Consider the following 26,078-nt stretch of genomic DNA (forward strand, 5'->3'; position numbering starts at 1 on the left):
TTTTTAGGACAATTTACAGATTGAGATACTACTATACTTTTTTTGTATTGCTTTGCACAAAGCTTTTATATTGGAAGTGCAAAGTATGAAACTCACATTCTGAAAATATAGGTCATGTCTTAGTATTTAAAATGACAGTTTATGTGTCACCTATTTTATTTTATAATACTTACTTCATGATACTTGACAAAACAAGGGTAGGCCTCCAAATGCTTTAAAATCATAGAAAAATTACACAATAAAATTAAAAGGTCATAAAATGGAAAGGACTATTAGGAAAAATCAACTGTACATGTTATTTGCCTTGTCAACTCTAAGCATATGGCAATCCTCTCATAGGGGTTTCTCGGCAAGATTTATTTGGAGGACTTTTGCTTTTGTCTTCCACTGAGGCTGGAGGAGTGTGATCCGCCCAAGTTGGTTTCTATGAGGATTTGAATGTTGGTCTCTGAGAGTCCTAGTCCAACACTCAAATCAACACACAACAATGGATCTTACTAACATGCAATAAAAACAATTAAAGGCAAAGTGAAATAATATCAAGAATGTTTCAACTTCCCATCTAACCACCAGAATGTCTACATCTAAAACCACTGAAGAAATTATACAGTTTAGCCTGTATTGCAGCACCTAACATCTGCCATGAAGTCACAGCCAATAATGAAAGGGCCAAGGCAGTGACATCTCTGGCCCATCCCCTGTTTGGGTATCTGCCAGCATGCCAATGCCTTAAATCAAGAAATAGTTTTCTAAGATCTACTCACAGGAACACTTCAGTAAAAGTGGCAGGTAAAAACCAAGACCCTCAATCCGTAGCTGATACTGGATGAGAAACTCACTTAGCCACTGAGATTTCGGGAAGTTTCAAAGATTTTATAAACATTTCAAAAAGAAAACTACAGCAGCTATCTCCTTGAATTTTCTATACAATGACACAAGATATTTCCCCAACTTGCAGAAATATTCCTATATCTACTGATTTTAGGGAATTTTTGAAAGTTGTGACAAAAACGTTTTTTAAAAAAAAATCCAAAAAAGCCACAATGACTATCTCATTGGATGTCTCTCATATAACCAATAGAACTTCTGTTTAGGGATTTCTTCCCAGCCCAGCATAGAGATTTACTTACTAGAAGTATTTATTTATTTATTTATTTATTTATTTCACAGTTTTCTATACCGAGCTTCTCAACCTCATTGAGGGACTCAGCCCGGTTTCCAGCCATAAAAAACATATACACTCATTAAAATATCATATATCGCAATTACAAAAACAACTTTAAAAACACTATATATAAAACTACAGTGGTCAGTCGTCCTATTAAGATGGATCTACATCAACTTCCATCCAGGGTCCTATGGTGTTGTCTCATTCATCGAAGGCCTGACTCCACAGCCACGTCTTCACCCGTTTCCTAAATGTTAGGATGGATGGGGCGGTTCTGGCCTCCAGAGGGAGAGAGTTCCAGAGTCGCGGGGCCACCACCGAGAAGGCCCTGTCCCTCGTCCCCACCAGGCGCACTTGCGAGGCCGGTGGGACCGAGAGCAGGGCCTCTCCAGATGATCTTAATAATCTTGATGGTTCGGAGGGGAGAATACGTTCGGAGAGGTAAACAGGGTCGGAGTCGTTTAGGGCTTTATAGGTCAACACCAGCACTTTGAATTGTGCTCGGAAGCTAATTGGCAGCCAGTGGAGCTGGCGTAACAGCGGAGTGGTGTGCTCCCTGTACCCAGCCCCCATTAGTAATCTGGCTGCCGCACATTGGACTTGCTGCAGCTTCCGGGCAGTCTTCAAAGGCAACCCCATGTAGAGAGCATTGCAGTAGTCTAAGCTTGATGTAACCAAAGCATGTACTACCGTGGCCAAGTCAGCCCTCCCAAGGTACGGACGCAGCTGGCGCACAAGTTTTAATTGTGCGAATGCTCCCCTGACCACCGCTGACCACAGTCAGATCTCATCCCTTTATTGAAACTCTGACTGGCTGCTGCTATGGAAGGACAAATCTCTCCCTAGCCTGATTGGGGCTATCTGATGCTGAGCAGAATTCTGGGAAATGTAGTTTAGGGTAGGGACTTTTAAATTCTCTGGCATCAGGCTCCTCACCTTCCCAAACTACATTTCCCAATGAACTCTGCTTTCTCCCTGCTGCTTCCCTCTCCTAATGGCAAAAGGCCATTAAAAGAAAAAAGGCAGCCTTTTTGGCTTTGTATTGCTCCCTTGTGCTGAAAGTGAGACTGACTTTGGGAGGCTTCCAAGATTTACAAAATGCAAAAGAAAAAGTATTGTATAAATTTCAATTCTTCAGTTTTTGGTGTGGGCCATGCCTACTAATATAAATAGTGGGAGCTGTATATTTGAGAAAATTATGGTAATTTCATAAGCTAATTCAAAGATTTTTGTGAGGTAAGATTATAAACATAGTTTCTCTATGTACAATATAATGAGACAGGGGGATTTATGTCTGCTCACAGGGACATGCTTTTGAGAGATCTCACTGCCAGTTCTTACCCTATTTTATAATTTCTTCCAACTATTATTGCCAGGTTTTGTTTATTTTTTTAGCAAAGAGTTCCAAGCCAAAGACATTTGTAAAGGTTCTCATAGGCAACAGTCCACTTTGTTTCCCTAAGCAAAATACAAACAAAACTTTGTGTGAGAGGCCTCCTTATTCTTTGAGCAGGGAACATGATTTTGTTGTTAAACAATATATTTTACAGTAATTATAGCAATAGATTTCCCTCTCCTCTTTGTCAGAGTAGGTTAAATGGGTATCTTAAATAGAAGCTGAAACAACTGAAAACCAAAATATTTGTTAAGTTTTTAAAAAATCTTTTCATTCTGGGATCCCAAGGGACACTTGCACAACAGGCTTTTTGTCTGCAGACCACCGCACTCTCAAGCCCGTTTTGTTTGTTTTATTTAACTCTCACAGGCAACTTTCCTCTATAGCAGGCTCATGGGTTCCCCTTACTCACAAACCTACACTGTCTTTGTGCTCATTCTGAAAAAGGGAACAGACAGAGATTTGTGTAAGGGAGATAAAGCTAAAGAAAGAAAGAAAGAAAGAAAGAAAGAAAGAAAGAAAGAAAGAAAGAAAGAAAGAAAGAGCTTTGTTTTTTGCTAAAGCAGCTTCTCTATTTTAACACTGCCTCTTCCCATTGACACATAGAAATCACATATTACAAACACATGAAATGTGTCTATATGGAAGAGAAGCAAAATGAGAATGGGTCTCTGGGTAGTTTTAAAGTGGCAAACGGCCTGTTTCCTTGCTTACAGCAAGCTGGGAGCATGGAACAATCCTACTGTTGAGACCAGCAAGCCCGTTTAATAAAGGACTAATCTTGTGTAACATGAGTGAGCTCACAGCCATATAGAGTACTAATTATCAGCAGCATTTTCCAAAGGATATGAATAACTCCCCCTGTGAGAAAGAGACCCAAGGCACAACCCTGAGTGGCTTTAAGTGCTTAATCCACATCATGAATGGTTCCACTGCACTCCTTTACCACTCTGCCTGCTTGCAAAGGTCTTGAATAGAAAAATGGTAACCATCCAAGTTCAATGGGGAAAGTGCCAAAAACAATAACTTTCTTTTTTTTTCTATTTACATGGTTAGGCTTTGCTGATATCAAACTTGGCACTCACTGATCTAATTGAATTATTTGAAATTCAATTTCCCTACAAGGTTTTCAAACATCTCCTAATGATGTCTGAAGGGTTGGATTTACTGTGGCATGTGCATATCTTTTTTAAAAAGGCTTTAGGTAATTGAAACTGAGGAAATAGCTTCAGCAGGACTTTAGGAAATTAACCACCAGAATAGGAAGTGTTTGATTAGGGGATACACTCCATACTGTACGCTCATGATATTTATAGATATATAGATATAGATATTGCTAGGTTTTCTCCAGCTTTGGCAGCAATCCACCCTTGTCAAATTGTGAACCATAATTTCCCCTGTGATTCTAAAACAGACTCAGTGGAATTAAACTATGAGCAATTCATTAATTCACTGTTATCTTAATGGCCTATTTTGCACATAATGCTAAACGTAATTAACATTGGGGTCATGTTTACCCTTCCCCTCACTCTTTCTGCATGGTCAGAAGCTAAGCTAACTAAACTAGTGCTGTCCTGTCAGTATTTGGACCAAAGTTTGAGGTTTAAAACAAAATCTAGTTAGTTAAACAAACAAAAAAAACAGTTTGAAACTTGCCTATTTTTTTCTGAAACTCGCCAGGGTTTGTTTGAAACAAAAGCCTATGGTTCAAACATAAGGACAAACCAGTTTTCATATGAATGGGAACAAAAGTTGATAGAAGTCCTCCTCCTGGTCATAGCAAAGGAAACAGTAGGTGGGAGACTGGGAGTTTAAGGCATTGCTCAAATTTAGGACTATATATACTTGATTTTTCTAGCCCTCATTTGGGTAAGGAGAATATAAGTATAATGCAGTGGTTCTCAACCTGGGGTCCCCAGATGTTTTTGGCCTTCAACTCCCAGAAATCCTAACTGCTGGTAAACTGGCTGGGATTTCTGGGAGTTGTAGGCCAAAAACATCTGGGGACCCCAGGATGAGAACCACTGGTATAATGCCTTGAACTGGTCCTATTAACTCTGATTGACTTCCAAATGCCTTAAGAAATAAACAGTGTACAAATGGATAATTGAAGCGTGTACACACATATACACTCTATATAACCCACTCTTGTGTTTTCTGCTCCAAAAATTCAACAAAGCAATTAAAAGCATGTGTGTGTGTGCTTTAAATTGCTTTGTTGAGTTTCTGCACTTTTTACGATGAAGCAAGATACACAAGAATCGGATACATAGTTGATATTTCAAATACATATTATGCGTGATGTGGGAGAAATACTTGTTCACTAAATTTACTGTTTCAGCACATGCCCAATCTGGATTACACTGCATGTAGCCATCATGCCACATGACAGCCAGCATGGTGTGGTGGTTTGAGTACTGAACTATGACTCTGGAGACCAGGGTTCAAATCCCCACTCAAAAACCTACTGGGTGATATTGAGCAACTCACATGCTCTCAGATTTAAAGGAAGGCAAATCTCATCTGAACAACAACAAACCATACTACACAGAGTCACACACTGAATATGCATATTTAGATCTGCCAAATCTCTTTTCTATAATAATATTATTGTCCTTTATATTTAAGCAATTGACATCAAGAGTGCTTCAGGGAAGTATTCATTCCAACTGGAAGCAGATTTGCTAAGCTTGTTGAGAAATCTTAAGACATATGCAATTGGATAAACCCATTCTTATATCTTTCTACCAACAGGCAAACACCTTTGAGGAAGGATGTCCTGTATTTTTATTCTCATATGCTTTTAAATAGTTTTAAATTATTACTGTGTAATAATTTGTTTAACCAATTTATAAACTTTTTTTACAATCACTTGGTTGTAGCTGTATTTTGTTTTAATCAACGCTGTTAGCTACTTTAGTCACTTGTTGAGACAAGATGGATGGATGGATGGATGGATGGAAGGAAGGAACAAATGAACAAAGGAGAAATACTCAAAAATACTTACCAAGAAACCTAATTAATTTTAACCCTCAACCACATTGATATTGATACATTCTTTGGCACATTAAAGACAGGCCAAAAGACAAGAGGCTAGAATTCTTTCTCATGCTTCTAATTCATTAATAAATTTGTCTAGATTATTGTTACAAGATTATACTAGTTACTAGGCTTGGGTAACCACGGAAAAATTTGGTTCTAAACTCGTTTTGTTTTTAGGGGGCCCTTGCGTTTCATTTTTTTTTAATAATTCCGAAATTTTCCTTTTAAAAATTTCGAAAAATATGAAATTTCGTATAATTACGAATCGATTCGTTAATGGCGGACGCGATTGCGCAATATGCTAAAAAAAACCTCCAAATGGGACAGGGGGAACTTCTGAAGCTTCCCTCTCCATCTGTTGTTGACTGTTGGTGTGATAAAACAAACAACAACTATAAAACTTGCACCGGACATGCCAAAATAATTACAAAATAATTACGAAATAATTACGAAATAAATTGAAAAAATGTTTCGAATCTAATTTACTCCTCACACTATTCCTGCATGGCTCAATATTGGATCGTAAGCTAATTTAAATACGAATTAATAATGAATTACGAAATTAACAAACGAAACCGTCCAAGCCTACTAGTTACCTCTGCACAGCTGAATGAATTCTGAAAAGGCTTGGCCTCTCTGTCTGCATTTCATTGAATTCAGTTTTCCATCTACAACATCTGAAGAAATAAATCTAGACAGGCCTATCTGGTAGTTCTAATAATACCTTGGCTCACAATTTCCCCCCTCTTCCAGGATGACTTCAGAATATAAGTCCCTGTGTAAATGATTCATTGTGTGGACACTTTGAAGGTCTTTTAACAGCTTCTTCAACATATGAACATCAACGAGTTCTGTTCCAAAAATGTTTCCACTCGATGCAGTGCCACTTCATGTACATCACATTAGTAAGACAAAAGCTGTCAGACTATAGCTCTCTGCAGGGACATGGTTATGGAAAGAACAAAACAAGGGTATTGCCCATCCCAATAAGAATTTTGTCCTCTAAATGAAAATTTCCTTTACCACTCATACATCTAGCACTATACTAAGTTAAAACTTCAGTTGAATATTGAGAAATACATTTTGGGCATCCAAAGAAAAGGGGCAACCAAAATTACCAAAGGAATGTGAACACAGCAGATGTAAGGGTTTTGAATGATTTTCAGTGTTTCACTCTCCGCAAAGTTAGAAATTTGGGGACTAAAAACCATTTGGGGGAGGGTCAGAACTTTATTTTCAGGCAACTTTTTTGCTGGCTTTACCACAGCAGGTTAATCATCAGCTGCAGTAAATTTTGCCAACCGAAAGGTTGACAGTTCGAAGCCAGGTCAGGGTGAACTCCTAACCTTTGGCCTAGCTCCCTGCCCACCTAGCAGATAGAAAACAGCAATGTGAGCAGATGTATAGGAACTACATTAAGTGGGGAGGTATGTTAGGTATGGCATTTCATTCAGAAAAAGGAGGAAAGTTTACAAACAAAGAAAGCTTTTCAGCAAGGAAATGGAACTGAGCACAGCCTCCAAAAATGCCAAAAGATGGGGAAAAAACTATTTATAAATCTATCTGTTGTCTGTCTTGTTATTGTATAATTGGCTTTGAATGTTTGCCGTATATGTGTTCTGGGATCCACCCTGAGTCCCCTTCAGGGTGGGAAGGGTGGAATACAAACACTGTAAGTAAGTAAGTAAGTAAGTAAGTAAGTAAGTAAGTAAGTAAGTAAATATCCACATTTCTTAACAACCAACCAACCAGCCACCCCCATAGCTGTATTCCTGGCCCTTTGTTATCTTTCTCTTAATTGTTAGCAATTCTCCAGAGTTTTTTGCCTTTCACATCATTATGGACCTTATCCTACTGGGGTGTTTTTAGTCACTTACCACACTGAGTTTGCTCTTTGCAACTATTCATGATGTGGGTGAAGTGACAAAGAAGTGTTGGATTTTACTTCCTCACCACCACAATAAGCCTTGCATCACATTTTTCAGGTCTTTCCTCTGTCTGATGGAAGAAAGGACTATGTGGCAACACGCATTGCCACCCTTTCCCCTGTCATATGGGGGCAAGGACAGGGTGCCAATGTGCCTTGTCCTGATACCCCCATGTGATAGGAAAAGGAAGGAGGGTATGCAGGTCACTGCAAGGCACCACATGCACCTTCCATTTTGCTGGCAATTGCTTGCAAAATGGAACTGGGTGGCCCATCAATATGTTGAGGTTCTTGATTCTTTTCAAATAGAATAAATTTACATGGTGAATCAATAAATGTCACAAGTATGAAACTGGATCTTATAGAACTTTAGAAATTAACTGGGAGCACAAGCTTGGTAGCATAAACATTTGGACACTAAGTCTTCTTCCTCAGACACATGGAGTGAAACAAAATGTACATAGGTGTTGCTTTATCATTCACTGATTGGGTCAATTGGTCACTTCAGTTATACCTAATAGCTGGATTGAGAACCAAAGATTGAACCAATGATGTTTTAGATCCAAAGGCGGTAAATGTATACACCACATTTCCATGCAGGAATGTAATATATCCAAGTGTTTGTTTTGTTGAAGATATTAGTGACAACCATTTCTAGCTGACAATGATAGTGGTGCATGGCATGTATGCATGTCAAGTAAGAGTGTTAGTCTTGAACACATGGATACACACAGTAGAGAATCAGTAGCCAAACAGAGCATCTTCCTTGGAACCCCGCAAGGCTGGAACACTTGTGGACTTCTAGGAAAAAGGATGCTACAAACACATATTAGTCTTTGTAGATTTTAAATACCTGAACCTGGTACAATTGTATAACTGAAATTTTATTTTGAAAATTATTAATGGATTACTGTACTCAGGGCTGCCTTTGAAGAATGAGGCTGGCTGCAGGGAACACACAACTCACTTGTTGCAATGGCTCCACTGTGTGTAGACATTGAGATTCTCTCTCTCTCTCATTCTCACATGACTTCATAAGATTCTTTTAAAAAATATAAAAAACTATTACTGAAACTTGTAATACTGGACAGATGGGTGAAAATCATTTTGCTTGGCCCATGAAGAATGATTTCAGTATGACAGCTTGCAGTTGGCTCTGCAATGACCTCAACATTATTTCCCCCCGAAGCTTTGCTTGTCAATGAGTCCTCATGGATTATAAGCTTACTCAACTTACTGGAACCATTTTTGTTAACTTCATATAGTATATGGAGGAAATGCATTGCAACGTCTAGTATTTTTACAGTTGTTCATTTTGACAAATTGCCAACAGCTGATCATTTTCCTGGGAAAAAGTAATGTAAGAATTCTGAAAATGAGCAGGTATGCTCTTAATGCTACATTTCACCTAACACATTGCTTAATGAAGTATTCCTTGAACATCATAACAGTATCATTATTTGTGCAAAACTTTATTTGTACAAAGAAATGTTCAATTGAGTTCTACTGTATGATCACAATAGATTCTTTTTCTCTCCCAGATAAATTTGTCTAATTTAATGCATTAGCACAATATGTCAGCTAACAAAATAGGACAACATGACAGGAAACAGAATGGCTAATGAACAATGGCTGTCTCTAACATCTGGTTCATTAGTTGAATAAAACACTATTAATACATTTTCATGAGAAATAAGACTAATTCATATGATGAATTGTTCAACTCCAACGAGGTTATATTTTTATTTCATTGTTCAAATTACATTCTTTGTATGTAAAAGTTCAGATTTAGACTTCTGTCTTGTCACTGTAGATCATATACTGTAGACATTGTTGAATATTTGTTCCAATGTTATTTCCTGCTGAGTCTAACAAAAACCAATGCAACTCCAAACTATGATTCTTCAGGTCAAAACTTAATTCCCATCCTTCTCAAACTGTTTCTGGTACCCATTACTGCAGTTACAGATTTATGATCTAGAGTTACAGTTCCCTCACTAATCTGTATTTAGTAAGACTACATAGGCATGTCTTTGGGCCACATCCCCTGAATCACTCCAGAAATCACTCCTGGATGTTCACATGCCATTCAGGGACTTCCAGCCCCTAATTCCAGATAAAACTGATTAACCCAAATTGTACCCTGCCTTAACAGAAATCAGAAGCTCTGGAGCACCATTGCTTTTCAGGGTTGATGTGAACAGCTGGACTGGTTCTAATTTGAATCAGTTTAGATGTTCACATGGATTAGTGCTAACATTTAGTATTCCTTACAGTCCACAGCACAGGGAAAAGAAAATGGCACTCTCCTCCTTCTACCATCCTCTACCCAGGGTCACATGAGCCCCACTAGCTGGTCTGGACCCTGCTCCTGTCACTGCCATGGTTGGCAACTGAGTGTGAAAACACCTCTGTGGAATCCAGGGCTGCTTCAGTCTGGCCTCGGACATACATGCCCATGTAGATCAGCCTCAAGCATCCTCAAACTGCAAACCTTCAGCTGTTTGAGCCTTCAACTCCCAGAAGCCCTAGCCAGCTTGTTCAATGGTCAGGAATTCTGGGAGTTAGAAGTCCAAACAGCTGGAGGGCTGTTGTTTGAGAATACCTGTGTTAGCCTATGTACATGCCACCCTAGTCTGCCTTAGGAGCAAGCTGGGCAAAGGAGATCTTTTTAGCTAGTAATTGGGACACCAGATGGCATTCCCACCCTTCCTTCCAATAATGGCTGTAGCTATCAGAACCAAGAACCCTGTCACAAGTACTTGCCAAAGACTTGCTCCCTGAAATGAGATGGAAATTTTGACCTCCATACACCTTGATCATGAATTTCCATTCTCAGATTTTGAGACTGGCTCTTAGGGTAGACTGAGAGGTTGGGTTGAACCAATAATCATTACTTAATATATATGATTTTCACTCTGTCATCAGATCTGAGGTGCAAAGGATCAAATAAGTGATCATAATTCAGGTAAGAAAAAAAATAGAAGTTGTTATCCTAAAGCCATTGTAGGTACTTAATTCTACCTTTTTGCTAGATAACTATTCTGGTTAATAACCTCTTGAACACCACATCATTTTTGTTTTATATATGCTTTTAAAATATGACGGCCTATATATAAAATGTTTCTACATTTCTACATATATGACAGACTTTTTGCTCATTTGTTCATCACCTATCTATACTTGTCTCACATAAGACTTCACCAAGAAATAACATGCCAGATGGATGAAAGTCATTTTGCTTGGCCTATGAAGAATGATTTCAGTATGACAGCCATGTACTGTAGGCTTATTTCACATACAATATAGCTTAATTTAGATTCAGTGATTCAGAGTCTTCCATTCATTTAGCCCAGTAATGTCAGTTCTGATTCTCAGTGCCTCTCTAAGGTTTAAGAAAAAAAATGTTTCCTAGAACTCTTTGGAGATCTTTTGTATTCCATGATTGTCTCCAATCCAAGTTTTAACTAGGCCTCATAATGGTTTGGATCCAGGTGCACTTAATATGACTTGATGATAAATTGGAGTTTCCATCATGGCTAGGAAATCTATGTCCTTCCAGATGTTATTGGACTTCAACTCCCATCAACTCTGCCAACATGCTCAAACATCAAGAATGGTGGCAGATGTTTTAAGAAGACCACATGCCCTCTACATTTCTAATCAAAAACATTCTTTAGAATGATGATAATCTAAACCAGATATCCTATGATAAGTTATAGCTGCTTCCTCCACATGGTTTACCACATGGATGGAGAAAAGTGGAAATTTTCCATTGAATAAAGATTTAATATATGATGTGTTTCAATATGTGTATCCTTCAAGAAGCTCTCCTGTTTCAAATAACTCATTTTTCCAAGGTCTGATTCTAAGGGAATTTCAGGTGGAAACAATTTTTATCACAACAATGCCATATGGAACAGGGCTGGGATGCACACAGACTTCCTGGAACATTAAACATCCTCAAAGTATCCCATTATGGGCTCATTTTCACATGTTATTTTAACATGTTATTTACAAACTGCATTTGAGAAAACAATGAATGAAAATCTATCTATCTCTATCTATCTATCTATCTATCTATCTATCTATCTATCTATCTATCCTAATAACCTTGGATCAAATTATGTTTCTAAAGAATTACTTTTTCATGTGACGTGGAATCAAGATGATTTTTTTTCTAGATGTGAGGATCAGGCTACAGTTGAAAATCAGATATTGAACATTTTGTGAAACAACAACAACAACAAAGCAATTGCTCTTGAACTCTCTGCTATGCTTCCCCCCCCCCTCCCAAAATGTTAGCATCTTTTTTTGCAATTGGAACAAATCTTTCTTATGTAGTATTCATTTAATGTATTTATTGTAGTATTTTTGGATATCATCAGGAGCATGCAATCAAAGCATTCCTGATAGATGGCCGGCCAGCCTCCACCACACTCCAAGGCAATCTATTCCACTATCAGGTAGTTCTTACAATCAGGAAATTCTTCCAAACATTTTGGTGGAATTTCTTTTCCTGCAATTTGAATCTCTAGAGCAACAGAAAAAACTTGCCCCCTTCTTAATATGATATAATTTCAAATATTGAAACATCACTATCATGTCTCCTCTCAGCTTTCTCTTCTCAAAGCTAAACATACCCAGTTTCCCAGGTTGCTTCTCATAGGAAAGTTACCATTTTGGTCAACTTTCCCTACACATGTTCTGTTTTGTCCATATCCTTCTTGAATTGTGGTTTCCAAACTGGACACACATTATTCCAGGTGAAGTTTGACCAAATCAGAATATAGGACTATTATTTTCTTCAATCTAAACACTATATTTCTTATTGATGCAGCCCAGAATTCCATTGGGTTTAAAGCTGACACATCAGACATCACTGTTGACATATGTTCAGAGTTTGGTCTACTAAGACTCCTATATTCCTTACACATGGATTGTTTTCAAGCCAGGTATCACCCATCCTATACCTATTCCATCACCTGTCAGGAGTGCTTTCATTGTGTATTCCTGCATGGTATTGGGGGTTGGATTGATCACCTGTGATCACTTGCAATTCTATGATTGCCCTCAGAGCCTGATTTTGTGTGAATATGAAAGAGAAACTTCTCAAGAGTTCCTCCCAGGACCATGAAATCCCTCACCAAAGGAGACAAGGCCCTCTCTACTGTTCTTCAACAGCTGGCAAGGAGATTTATAGGGTATTTCAGCAAAGTTTGTTATTGATTATGATTGTAAGTTGCATTTTAATTGTATCTCATTATTGCTGGACCTTTTGAATAAAATTTTATCCATTTATTGAATTTATATTCAATATTAATTCAATAAGAAATAAATAGTAGGTCTTTTACTTGAATACCTCCTGAATATCACAGACCGAAACCATCTTCATCTCTAAGTTCTTTTTGAAAAAATAATTGAGCTAAGTAAACTAATATTCTTTGAAGCTTGTGATAGTTGGAATTATTAACTCTTTCTATTAGAGTTTTGAAACAGGCAAGACATGCAAACACTACATGTGTATACTGGAAAATCATTAAAAAATAAAATTTAATGCTAAATACTTTGCTAGCATGTATGCTTTGAAAGTTTGCATTCTGATTCACTGTTTCACAGTCAGTCCACTTTTAAAAGAAGCATTTATGTTAATAAAGGTGTTATGTGGAGTAATATTTCTTTAATGGGCAAATCCATAAATGGTTTAAATCAGGTGCAACAATGGAAACTTAGAATACAAAGAACGAGTAGAGAAATGACATGAAACTGTTTCACACAAAGGCAGATAAACTTAAGGAACAATGTACCATGTAAATCTATTGCAACAATGAGTACAAGAAAGACCTAGACTGTTTCCTTAAAGAGAAGTGGCTTTTAAAAAAACCCAAGGAAAATGGGGTGGGTATAAATCAAAAAGAGGTCTGCTGGTAGCTGCCTTTCCTGTTCACAAAATGTTTTCTCTTCTTCTTCCGCAAGTGAAAACATTTAATGTCACAAACCCAAATTAGGATTTAATTTCCTAGAGTCTGGAAGTTGGTGTCATGTGGTTCTTCACTCTCAGGCACTGAGGTTTATCACATACTTAATATTGAATAGTTTGAAAACATGCTGATCTTGCAAATAGAAGGAGTGAGGCACTAGAATTCATTTGATCACTAAGGTTGGCGGAGAAGATAAATAGGGTAAAAAGAGTATTAACAAGCTCCCTCTTTCCATGCTCTAAAAAAAACTGTGCCGCTAGGCATAATAAAGCGCATTAGTTCCAGCCATAAAGTACCCCAACAAAATGAGAAAGACAAAGTCCACTTGTCCCCAAAAGAACCTGGAGCAGTAATCAACCAAGACAAATTATTCAGTAACTTTTTTCCAAAAATGCCACGTGCCTCATGCAAAACAGATTCTTGCCTCTATTTATCTACAATACACAGACCATATTTTTTCTGGATTCCTAATGGTTTAAAAAGAAATAATATACAGGGTTAGTCAAAATGCATAGGCCAATAAGCCATTCAATTGAATGGCAGATTGGCCTATGCATTTTGACTAACCCTGTACTTAACCATGGCATCTATGGACATTCAGCTGGTTATAAACTACCCCATTTCTACTTTGGAAGCTTGGATCAAATTGTAACCAATAGTAATGCCAAGTAAGGTGTTTTATTTAGCTTGTACTTTTCACACAGCAGCCTTAGGTAGCAGAGGCTGGGCAGGTGTGCAGGGCCTGCAAGACACAACTTGGTCTGCATATCTAAGCTAGGCTCCTGCCCCTATGATGTCTTCACAGTGTCAGTATTAAAGGACTATGACCATTCTTGTGTGAGCACTTTCATGAGCATAAAGACAGCAGGTGAACACTAGCAAAAGCTATCTCTATCAGTGCAGGTAGGTTCCTGCCATCTGCTGAGGTACTTGGGAATAGGCATGGTAGGTTCCTCTCCTAATGGGAATGGTTTCCACTGCTGTTCCTTCTAGTACACCTGCTGGCTTCTAGTGCTTCCTCATGTTGACATGGTTGTGCGAGTCAACAGTTTGATGGCCCCAGTCTCTCATTGCCATGGTTTCCCAACAGTTAAAAAAAACAATTTTTGTCACATATTCAAATATCTGCTAATATTCTATCACTCCTTAGCTTCAGCACAACTACTGAGCCTTCAATCCTGCACCAACTTTCCAAGGAGTAAGCCTCATGTAATTCAGCTCGGCCTGCTTCTGAATACACATGGATAAGGTGCACAACAAAGAGTTAAGGAGGGGGTGGGTGACATTTGGATTACAGTTTGAAAAAAGAGAGATTGTTTAGTGCCAAGGGAGTGGGATGAAAGTTATTGAAGTTGTCTACAGACATTATAAATGTGACACTATAAAAAGTTCAAAACCAGACTAATCCTGGCATTTCTATTTCATGCTGTGTATTTTAAATGAAAGAAAAAAATAGGCATCTTTCCATTATGAAGGGGAGGCAGTAATGCGTTATATCTAGCTAGATCACATCTTTCCATTGTTCCTGCAGTCTGACCTATTTTTCTTTCTTAAAAGCAATGCCACATTTATAAAAATAGTTTCCAGATATCTCTTATAGGCCTCTTACCAGTACACTGCCATCAGTCCAGCGGAAGTCACTTTCATACATCTTATCATTCAAGCCAATCCACTGGTAGTCATGTCCTAAGCCTGGACAAGGGAAAGGACAAGGGAGTCTTTAAGAAAGCAACAAACATTCCCATAAAAGGGAACTGTCTCAAAATGAAGGCATTTTTTATAGAATGAATCAGGTTTCCTGTGTGTTCTTCAGAATAATTTCACATATATATTTGCAGAGCTTTTAGTTTTCAGACAGTTGTTTGTTAAAAGGTTTGTACAAACAGGAACAAATTTCTTTAATTTTAGTAATACAATTTAGTGAAAGAGTGTCATTTTGTTGCCTTGTAACAAAATCATATTTTCTAGGAAAGCAGAATGCAAGACCAAAGTTGGCATAATTTAATAGGAAATGCTCCTGTTTTATGCCAATCCTAAGTTCAGTGGTAACATTCAAAATAATTAACTAGTTCTGCCTATTATTTTAGCAAAATGTGTACATGTTAACAGTATATTGTAAATTATATAATTCATAATTGGAAAGATGTATGTAGATTTGCACTTCTCTCCAGCTGCAAAAATGGGAAATATCAGAACCAAGCACTCTCTGGATGACCCTACCTATATTTAGCAGCAGACTCTCTAGTCTGTAGCAAAACCAGGGATGGTCAGGAAAGCTTTTAACTTGCTGTTGCTGCCATTATTGGAGAAGGCAACCGAGAAAGACTCAAAGTGCATCCTAATTAAAGAAGAAGGCACAGCAAAATGTGCCTCAACAGATGGTTTGAGGAACCTCCCAAAAATTAAGAACTGGGTTGGCTGAGCTGGGCAACCCTGCTGAGTAAAACACCACTACCTAAATCCTAAAAAGTGAATTTCCACAAGAAAGCAAAGCATGCAGGGTGTGAATTCTTGGCTCTGCCTTTTCCTCTCCTCTGCTTCAGCCCCCCCCCCCCCCCCCCAATTCATAGATTTTTCTCAGTAGTGTAGATACCTTCCTTGTATTAGTTTTTGGGTGGAGCACAAAAAAACCCCAGAGGCCAGAATTAGTTGGTCTATTCCATTTGTCTGTATAGAGCTCTCTTGCTGGACTCCTCCTTTTTTTACAATAGAGCTGCAGAGAATACTGGCTTGGGAATTGTCTGGTAATCCTAGGCTGAAGCAATCCAAAAACAGGCATCCTTACACCTGCATTCAGCAGTATTGTTATACCACCAGTCCAAAGGACAACAGAAGCTTGTGACCAGCTTAAGTTTCGCAAGAAAGAAGATCAACATCGTTTATAATAATCGCTTTGCACCAGAGGCAGAAGACTCCAGAAAGATGACTGCAACCAGCAAAATCTCCTTTTGTAATGTATTGTTTTAAGTTACCTTATGATAGTCCCGGGTGGAGTTAACTCTTTATTCATCTTGTTTGCAGTAAACTCATTTTGGTTATCTTTTCACCTTGCCTAAAGTGCCTCTGTGTGCTAAGGGTCTTGATCTTATCAGAAGGTATACAGACAGCCCCTGAGTAAAGCCAGAAACAATAGTTTTGACAAAGGCTCAGCCCCCCTGGCAATGAGATTCCAGGGGGGCTTCCAAAAGTGCTATGAAAGGAAATCTTGTTTCTGAGCAAAGGTATGGATGGGTTCAACCATTAACATTGCACAAATAAGTGAGGGCCAAAAAATGATGGCAGTTATGATGCCTTCATCTGACATAAAACACTTGCAGAGTTGATGAAATAAAGCTTCAGATTCAAAAGCACTGTGAAGTGTTTAATCTTGGCTAAAATGTGACAGAAACCTTTGTTAATGAAACCTATCACAAGTATTAATGTTATTTAGATGTAAAGTGCAAGAACAGAAAATGTGACAAAGTACAAAATAACAAACATTGTGACCACAAAAGTTCTGTTGTAGTTCTCCTATTTCTTCATTACCTATAATACTCAGCTATGCCATAGTGTGCACCAATCTGTTCAAGGACTGTCCTTATTGGTGACATCATAAAAATGCTCAGAAACATTTGAAAGGATCAAGGTGACAAACCCGCTAGCAAAAAAAATCAACAACCCAGAGGATTTATAGAAGGCGACCCAGATCTGACATGAAGAAATAATGTCTTTTTTCCAAGAAGATATTCAGGCACTGAACATGTAACCCAAATATTAGTACTGCTAATGAAGGGTATTTGGAAACAAACCTTATGTGCATTAGTCTGGAATGTTACCTTTTCCCTTCAAGTATCATCTGAGACTGAAATAAATGTCAACTACTCCTCACAGAATATAAAGTAACTATTACTGCTTTGCTAGTAAGGAATAGTATTACTAAATTGTCTGGAGATGAGATTGTCTAAACAGGAGGCTGAAAAATCCAAATAAAACACCTTACTTTGGTTTTCTCTTAATCTCTTTTACTCATGAACCAAATTCTTTAGGATTGTAAAATACAACTTTTTTCAAAGATCAGCAATTTTGTTCATCCCAATTAATGAATACAACAGACCATGGGGCTAAAATGAGGGAATAAAGTAGTCAAGGACAAGAGGTTCTCTAATAATAAAGGATAAATGATAGCACACATTTTTGAAAGCAATATATAAAGAAAATCCTTAGAGGCCTAGTGGGTTGCATCTTTAAGTACTGTATTGGATAAAAATGCCACGTACGGTTCACAAAAATCTGCTCTTCATGGGAGAGGATGCTTGTCAGATGGGCTCCCTGGAGGCGGCATTCTCTCTCAGCTGCATCCCATGTCCGCCGATGGGCAAAGTATTTGTAGCACTGCCCTTGGAACTTGTGCCACCCATAATCACAGGTTTCAGTGTCTGGAACAACCAAGCACAGAACTTTTAAAATTAAACATAGGTTGGCAAAGCTACCAAATGAATATATCAGTGTCAAAAAGAAGTCAAAAGGAAGCACTCAAAGACATGACAATCCAAGAAATATCAAATATGCATACAAACAAACCTAAATTGACAATTTATAACATTTATGTTATTGTCCTTTTTGCAATTGTGCATCTCAACACTTTATCCTTTATTGAACTAGGCTTTGTTGACTTGATGGCCAGATTTGTTGATGTGATGCCCTGTACTCATGTTTGGAAAATAAAAGCACATCATATAATGCAACCAGAAGCTTGAACTCAAGAAATCTATAAACCTGTGACAAGTAGCAACTTACATGTCATCAGATCTATTTTGGAGAGGAGACATGGCTCAACACCATGAATAGCTCCTCTGAACTTCACACTATAACCCACTGACATGGAAACTGTCAGCTGCCACTCATAACATGTTGGTTTGGTACTGCTGGGAGCAATCACATTAAAGTAATACTTCCAAATGCTGATAAACATCACAGACCAAAGTATTTGCCATATATTCACAGGCATCAGCTATACTGGTCTTGGAAGGTTTTATGACAGCAACAGGCTCTCCCTGTTTTAGAAACAAGGAATATCCTAATTGGAAAAGGGTATAGGCTGCCACTTCAACAGAAGGAGTTGTGGCTGTTAAATCTTCAAAGGAATCAAGATTTATATATAGCTTTTTTGGATTAGAGCCACTGTCTGTATGTTTTCCAAATGCATATCCTTAACTATTAGTGTTAGAAAGCAGAAAGGGAATTCTGCTACACCAGATGCCAGATACCATATTCCATATGGAATGGAGGACGGAGAACAACCCTGTCAATGCCAGGTAAAAGCTAAAAGAACGATAAGGTTTTGTTAACAAGCTCCACTACAAGGAATCATCATAACTCACTAATTGCCAGGATGAATATGTTATAATTTATCCAAACAGCCAACAATAACTTTCCACTGATTCTAGGAGTGTGTGCTTCCAGACTGGTGTAAAGACATATGACTTTTCACAATATAGCTCCTTAGGGTTTTGCCAATGTCACTTACACATCCACTAATTACATTCTTTGAATGGGCTGCTTTTAGTAATTGCTAGAGGTGTTCCAAAAGTTGGTTTAAACAAGATGACACTGAGATTACCCTAATTTAGGAAGACACATTTTGATCCTCGTTTAAATTACTTTTTCTTAGAGTAATAATATTATAACAATTTCACTGACAGACTGATGGACAACAACACCATAACACTAAGAAAATAATCATAAGTTAAAAGGAAATGTGGAGAAGAAAATGAGCCTCTCTTCTTGTTTTGGAATTCATGAGAAATAAACTTTAAGGAGGGAATACAATACTGCAGCTGGTGCTGGGAAACAGTTTGGGGAAACAGAAGCATCATTTAGATACTTTTAAAGCCCTAAGAAGTATGGCAACAAACATCACGATGTCTTAACACCTTATTCCCATCTAGAGGATACCTATATAGAAACAAATCAAATCAGTGTAAAATTCACCAAATTGACTTTGCTTTCTTTCACGTATTTCCATATAAACATAAGATATCCCCAAATCTTTATTTTTAAATGGGAAGAGAACAGATACGTGGATAAGATGGACCTCATAGAAAGAAGTAGATTTTGAGTTAGTTTGACTCTGTTCCACTAGTTTCATGAATAACTTTAGCTGAGCTAGGGTGTGTGAGTTTGATTTTAGCACACGGCTGCAAGGCACGTACATTATAAGTAGGGAGAAAAATTGAATCCTGCTGGATTGGTGGGACCTAATATGGAAGTGCCTCCTACATTTTTCCCTCCCACTGCCTTCATTAAAACATTTTTGAGTTGCTCATTTCAGCAATGTGGTCTGGAAGAACCAATGACTGAAAACCACCATGAAAGAAAAGAATTCTCATTATGCTATTCACAGATGTAAAGCTGATGTGCTACCTCAAAAGAGATGAAGACTAGCCAAATTATTATTATATATCCCTAAAGGACAAAATTATAATAAACACAAGATCTTATTTGCTGAAGGCAGCTGTAAAAATGGAACATAAAATAATGAAATGCACATTGACGGATTATACTGATATGAATGCACAGTAATGAAGCATTTGTACCAGCCAATAAATTATCTCTGCTAAAGAGAAGCAAACATAAAGCTTGGAACTGGACCATTTTTAATTGGTTTGTGTCACTTGCAAGGAGGCATTTTGCTAAAATCCCAATATTCTTTTGAGTTGTTCCTATTGCCTCAGGAGATGGACTTTGGGATGGGACATATTATCAGACCTGACTACAGACTGTCACTATAGTTGTTTTTAAAATATTATTTTATATATTTATACATGGCTTTTGTACTGGCAAATACTCTATGTAACTACACACAATATACATATTTTTAAATGCACAGCTATATAAAATGGCATATTTTTACATCACCCAACCTAGCTGGAAATCATGAATGTGGTTATTTTCCTTGCACACCACTAACTAACCAGTGATATTGTGCTGCCTGGGAAAACCGTTAGAAATATTTGACAAATCCTTGCATAATCAGCATGCAAAGTACTTGTGTGGGTGTCAATTTAAATCATGAAAGGGAGTCTAGCCTGTCTATTGCATTATAATAATATTGCAAACACTGAAAGTGTTGCTTTCTGTTTTATAGAGAGCTGCTGGTTAGTTGTATTTCTGTAAATGTTGTGAAATTCTTGTGGCATTACTTCCATTGACATCATTCAATTACCGGCAAACCTGTTGGTAATTACCAGTAAGGTTGGTGTAGTGTAGTCAGTATAATGAAATGTAATAAATGTAGTCATGAAGCTAGACTTGACATAAAAGTGGCTTTAGACATCAGCACATTGGCCCACTTTCCCAGTCAAGGGGAATTATGTCTAAACTGGAGCCCCTGGTGGCACAATGGTTTAAACCCTTGTGCCAGCAGGACTGAGACCCAACAGATCGCAGTTTGAATCTGGGAAGAGCACGGATGAGCTTCCTCTGTCAGCTCCAGCTCCCCATGCAGCTCTTTGGGTTAGAAATAGGGATGAGCACCATCTCAAAGAGTTGGACATGACTAGACTTAATGTCAGGGGAAACCCTTACCTTTAGTTTATATGATACTTATGAAAAAGGTTTTCCCACAGAAACCTTATGTATAATGCCCAAAGCCCTCTGTCTACTACCCAATGCTTGTCTCTGCCTCCTCCAGTGAAAAATCTTACTATGTTCCTGACAATGGCCTTCATTTTACAAGCATGTAAGCATAAGTTGCATGCCATCTATTAAGATTGCCGTACTACTAAACTTCCTGCAATAGTAGAGGATTGAACTAAATGGCCTTTGAACTTTTTTCAACTTTTTCTATGGTTTCTATGGTTTGTACAGATTATGAAACAAGCACACAGAGGCCAGGAGCTGTCTTGTTTTTACCTTCCTGGTCTGATTATAGTCCCCCTGTAAATCCTATTCAGAGCAAGCCTAATATCAGATTCCAGAAATGGCTCCACCTTGTTGGTATTTTAAATAAACAACTATAGCAAGCCAGTCCAGTCTCTACAGAATTCAGTCCAGCCACTACAGAATGACAGAACTTTTCCTGCTCCTTTTTCATCTAGTTCTGTTCAGCTGAATGGAACTCTACTGGAGATTATTGACAGTCAGAAGTTTCTTTCCTTCTTTAACTGCAATGATTTATAGGACAACACAATGGACAGAGGGAACAGGAAATAAATACTTGGTCTTTCTCATAAACTGATCTTTAAAAAAAACAGTAATGCAAGAGTCATTTGGTTTGCTTAAGAAAGACAGAAGAATAGAGGAGAAGAGAAAGTAAAACCATGGATAGATATATTGTCCCAAAGAGAAGATTATCTGTGCACAACTGCATCTGTGAGCTTCTGGCAATAGGTTCAAATGCACAGCTGCATTTGGTAAACATCTGCATTTGCTAAGAGTATGTCTGCTGGGATTTGGGAATGTGATGGTTCAGCTTTAACATTTAGTTTAAAAGATGTGAGACTTGGAAGCAAATAAACGCATTAGACTGCCAGGAAGAAATAGCACCAAATAGAGAAACAAAGATAAAAGGGTGAAAGAAAGCATTTCCAGTCTAAACAATATGTTCTACTCAGGTTCAAGAATATTGGACTGTTGATCAGGCTACATTTTCTCACAGCATACTTTCTCCAAAGACCATTAAACTAAAATAAAAGAGATTACGTACAGCCCATTAGTTCTTCGACTGTAAATCAAGTATGGGAATTATCCAGACCTGCAGATAGTGTCAAATTGCAAGTCTCAGCATTACTCAGTGGCTAAGCTGACAAGGGTCATTGAGAGATACAATACAACAACATCTGGAGGACTGCACAGCTTCTATCACTGTTGTAAATAAATGGTTCAGTACAGAAATTTATTATGGCTATAATTTTAAACAGCTCACTCCTATGAGGGATTCAGTAGCATCTCTTCATTTACCCTGCACAGGATTCATATTTTGCAGATTGTTCAAATGACCACACACAAAGATCAATGTTTGCCCTGTGCACTGAGTAGGGTCAGATGAATCTGATGACTTGCAAGGATTTCCCCCTTAGCTTCTTACTCTTCTAGTCTTACATTTGTTCTATTTTGATTCCATGAAAACTCTGCTTGAAAGTATTGCTTTAATGCATGCCGTTCTGCTGGTACTTTCCCCTCAAATAATGCCTGGTTTGTACTTTATATTAGTGTTATGTGTATTCCAACGTAAACTTTGCCAAAATGAAATGCATTTAAGTACATGCATTTTATGGGTACAGCACTGCATGGCAAAATTTGGAGATCATGTAAAAAAAAATACCAAAGGATAACTGTGTTTTGGTTTCATATTGATTTGGGAACTGGGAAATCCCAGTAAAATGCAAACCCAGATAATTTATTCTCATACTTATCTCTAAGCAAGCATATGCCACATCTGTTTCTAGCACCACCTCCACCTTCCTATGCCACTCAATGCACGTAATTGGGCCACAGTAGTTCAGTTCTTTAAAGGAAAAAAAACATTTCTAACTGAATAAAAAATACTGTGTTCAAAGACACAGCCCCCATGGTAGGAATATTCTACCACATCCATTTCTACCAACAAAGGTCTTCCAGGAAGAGTGTAACCAATATTGGTAGTTTTCCAACAAGCGATCCTGGAATTTGGAGCTCTATGCAAAGATGAAGTACTATGGCTACATAATGAGAAGACAGGAAAGTTTAGAGAAGATAATGATGCTGGGAAAAATGGAAGGAAAAAGGAAGAGGGGCCAACCAAGGGCAAGATGGATGGATGTTATCCTTGAAGTGACTGGCTTGACCTTGAAGGAGCTGGGGGTGGCCATGGCCAACAGGGAGCTCTGATGTGGGCTGGTCCATGGGGTCACAAAGAGTCAGAAGCGACTGAATGAATGAACAACAACAACAAAACATATCACCTTGTTGAAAAAGGCACTTCCCATGAAGTTGCAATAGGGGCAAGATGAGGCTTAGGACTACATTGACCTAAACAGTTAAAGCTATTACTTCCTCATGAGTTGTAGGAACACTATTTGTGAACATATACATACATGGGCACATGTTCAAGACACCTGTCAACTTATGAACACCCCATTTATTTGATAAAGTTTTATTTGGCAAAGAATACTCATAGGTGGTTTTACCAGTTCCTTTCTCTGAAATATAGCCTACAGCACATGGTATTCACTGTTGGTTTTCCCATTCAAGGGCTGACACTGCTCAGGTTCCAAGGTCAGACAGAATCTGCTACCTTTAGAGTATTAAGAATCACTGGTATAGATTGGAAAAAAATTAGAAGTCATCTTCCATGCACACTACCTCTACCCACTATTGCTATTGGGAGAATGGATAGACGGTCAACAGTTTCCTTATTTTAGTTCTGCCTCCATTTCCACCATGGAAATTAGGTTTAACTTATCCCTGACTCATTTTTAATTCTTACGTTATTATCGATTTAATGTAGAAAGTATCAAAACTGGATAAATGTCAAGTGTCTGACAAACAGGTATCTTGTTTTACTTGCCTTGTCATAATAAATGAAAATTTTATAAGTATCTCAAATGTTATCCAGAGAATGACCCCCCCCCCCCCCAAACACCATAAGAACTAGCAATGCATTCTGGAAAATATCAGACTTGTGAAAAAAAGTATTTATTTATTATTTATTTACCACATTTGTACCTCACCCTTCTCACCTCGAAGGGACTCAAGGCAGCCTTACAACAGGCAGCAATTTGATGCCATACAGTATTAGGTACAAGCATGTTCATTTTGTGGTACAGAAAAAAAAGAGTCTTCTGTCTTTTTGGCTAAATTTTAGCTCTAATGAAAGCCAGTTCAATGGCAAGAAATTGAAACTGCTCGCTGGTCTAGTTTTTAGAAATTGTCTGGTAGAATGGGAAAGCTGGCACTAACCATCTTCCTGTGGTTCAAACCACTAAAGGACTGTGAGTGGAAGAAATTAAGTTTCCAGTGCTGACTGAGTAGAGGTCTGCTTCTTCTCAATCTCAAATGTACTCCTTAGTGGATTATAAAATACAAGTTAAAGCTATTGTGATTTTCAGACCATTTCAATGTTGTGGATTTCTTGGGAATATATATTTTCAGAAACATCCTTCTACTACAAAAACATTATCAAATTCTTGCATTAAAAACTGATTTCAAAAGGCTTTTCCAGCCTATGCTTGTCTAGTGAAAAATTTAAATGTAACAAAAGCTGGATCTAGCCCTATGTCTGAGGTTTCAGTATTAACAAAACAGAACAAAACTAAGTCCCTTCAGGCTTCTGGATGTCTTTAAAAAGCACTTGCAAATTCACAGCCTTTCACCCAGTAGGCTTAGGATGAAAGAAAAGCCTGAAGCCTTCCAATATTTATGTAATTATTTCTGGAGAACACTCTTGTTTGAGCTGTGAATAAATCTCCTCAAAGTGCGATGGAAAAAGGGAAGCAAAGTATTTTCCTACTTTTAGGATTATAGGTAAACCTTCTACAATTGAGGTTGAGGGAAATTCTGTACAAGTAGAAAGTTTGGTTCATTCTACTTGGAAATTTCCTTATTTTATTTGGATAGGACTTGAAAAATCATGCTGAGGACCTCATGTTTATTTGGTAATACCACCTTTCCAAGTATATGGCAAGGAAGGTGATACTAAAACAGAAACCAATCCCACAGCAATAGTGCTACGTAATTAGCATCTCCTGAGAGTCATTAGGTTTAACACATGACTGCTGGACCTAAGACCAGACATAGGAGGAAATAAAATATGATGTCTGTTTCAGAAACCCTTTTCAGTTTTGTTGACAACTTTCCCCCCTCACTTTACATGTGATAAGTTTATGTAGCAATGCAAGAATAAATGTTCAAAACCAGGGCTATTAAGAGTATTCATAAATGTTATCATACTTAAGGAGAAAGACTGTTTAAACACCTTGATGTGGGGAATGGATAAATTTACAATTGGCATGTGATTGCTTTTGTCACTATAGGAAGGGAAAAGGGTTAACATTTATTTTGTCTAAGTATGCACAAAACCAAAAAATATAAACCATTGCAAAATGCAAAACTTAACATCTGAAAAAAAATATAGCGATTTTCATGGAAGCAGAAGAAGAAAAGTTGTTTATGTACAGTATTTATATGCCACTTTTCTCACCCCTGGGGGGACTCAAAGCAGTTTACACAGAACCAGTTATTCTTTTCTATACATGAGAATGAAACAAGTGAAGGTCCCTACACTACAATCACTCTGTTTATGCTGTAAAAGGAAGTAGCAAGGAAGTATGATTCACTTCAAGCACATAAAGAAGAAGGAGTGGGGAGGGGAATAAATGAAAACTGAATGCTTGCTGTTGTGTGGTCATTTGGCAGGAGGAAAATCAAGGCACTGAGGAGGTCATTTTTTTAAAATCAAATGTATGATATTCATTAGGGCTGGGCAGTTTCGTTTCATTAATTCGTAATTCGTTAATAATTCGTTAATTTTTTAATTACAAAACGATAACGAACCATTCTGGAGCATTTTTTTTTAAAAAAACGAATTTTTAAATACGTTTTGTA

The 26,078-nt window shown here is 37.8% G+C and overlaps 1 protein-coding gene across 2 annotated transcripts in view; it reads right to left on the reverse strand.

The window, feature by feature from the left end:
- The window catches only part of VCAN (versican), a 152,131-nt gene that overhangs the window by 19,057 nt on the left and 106,996 nt on the right, over positions 1–26,078 (reverse strand). For both annotated transcript variants that reach the window (XM_060761736.2, XM_060761735.2), the window contains 2 exons: positions 17,771–17,929; positions 15,124–15,206 (listed from right to left, as the gene is read on the reverse strand). In XM_060761736.2, the coding sequence (XP_060617719.2) occupies positions 15,124–15,206; positions 17,771–17,929 (242 nt within the window). The remainder of the gene's footprint in view (positions 1–15,123; positions 15,207–17,770; positions 17,930–26,078) is intronic.

This window comes from Anolis sagrei, chromosome 2 (assembly GCF_037176765.1).
Source record: "Anolis sagrei isolate rAnoSag1 chromosome 2, rAnoSag1.mat, whole genome shotgun sequence".
Taxonomy (NCBI): domain Eukaryota; kingdom Metazoa; phylum Chordata; class Lepidosauria; order Squamata; family Dactyloidae; genus Anolis; species Anolis sagrei.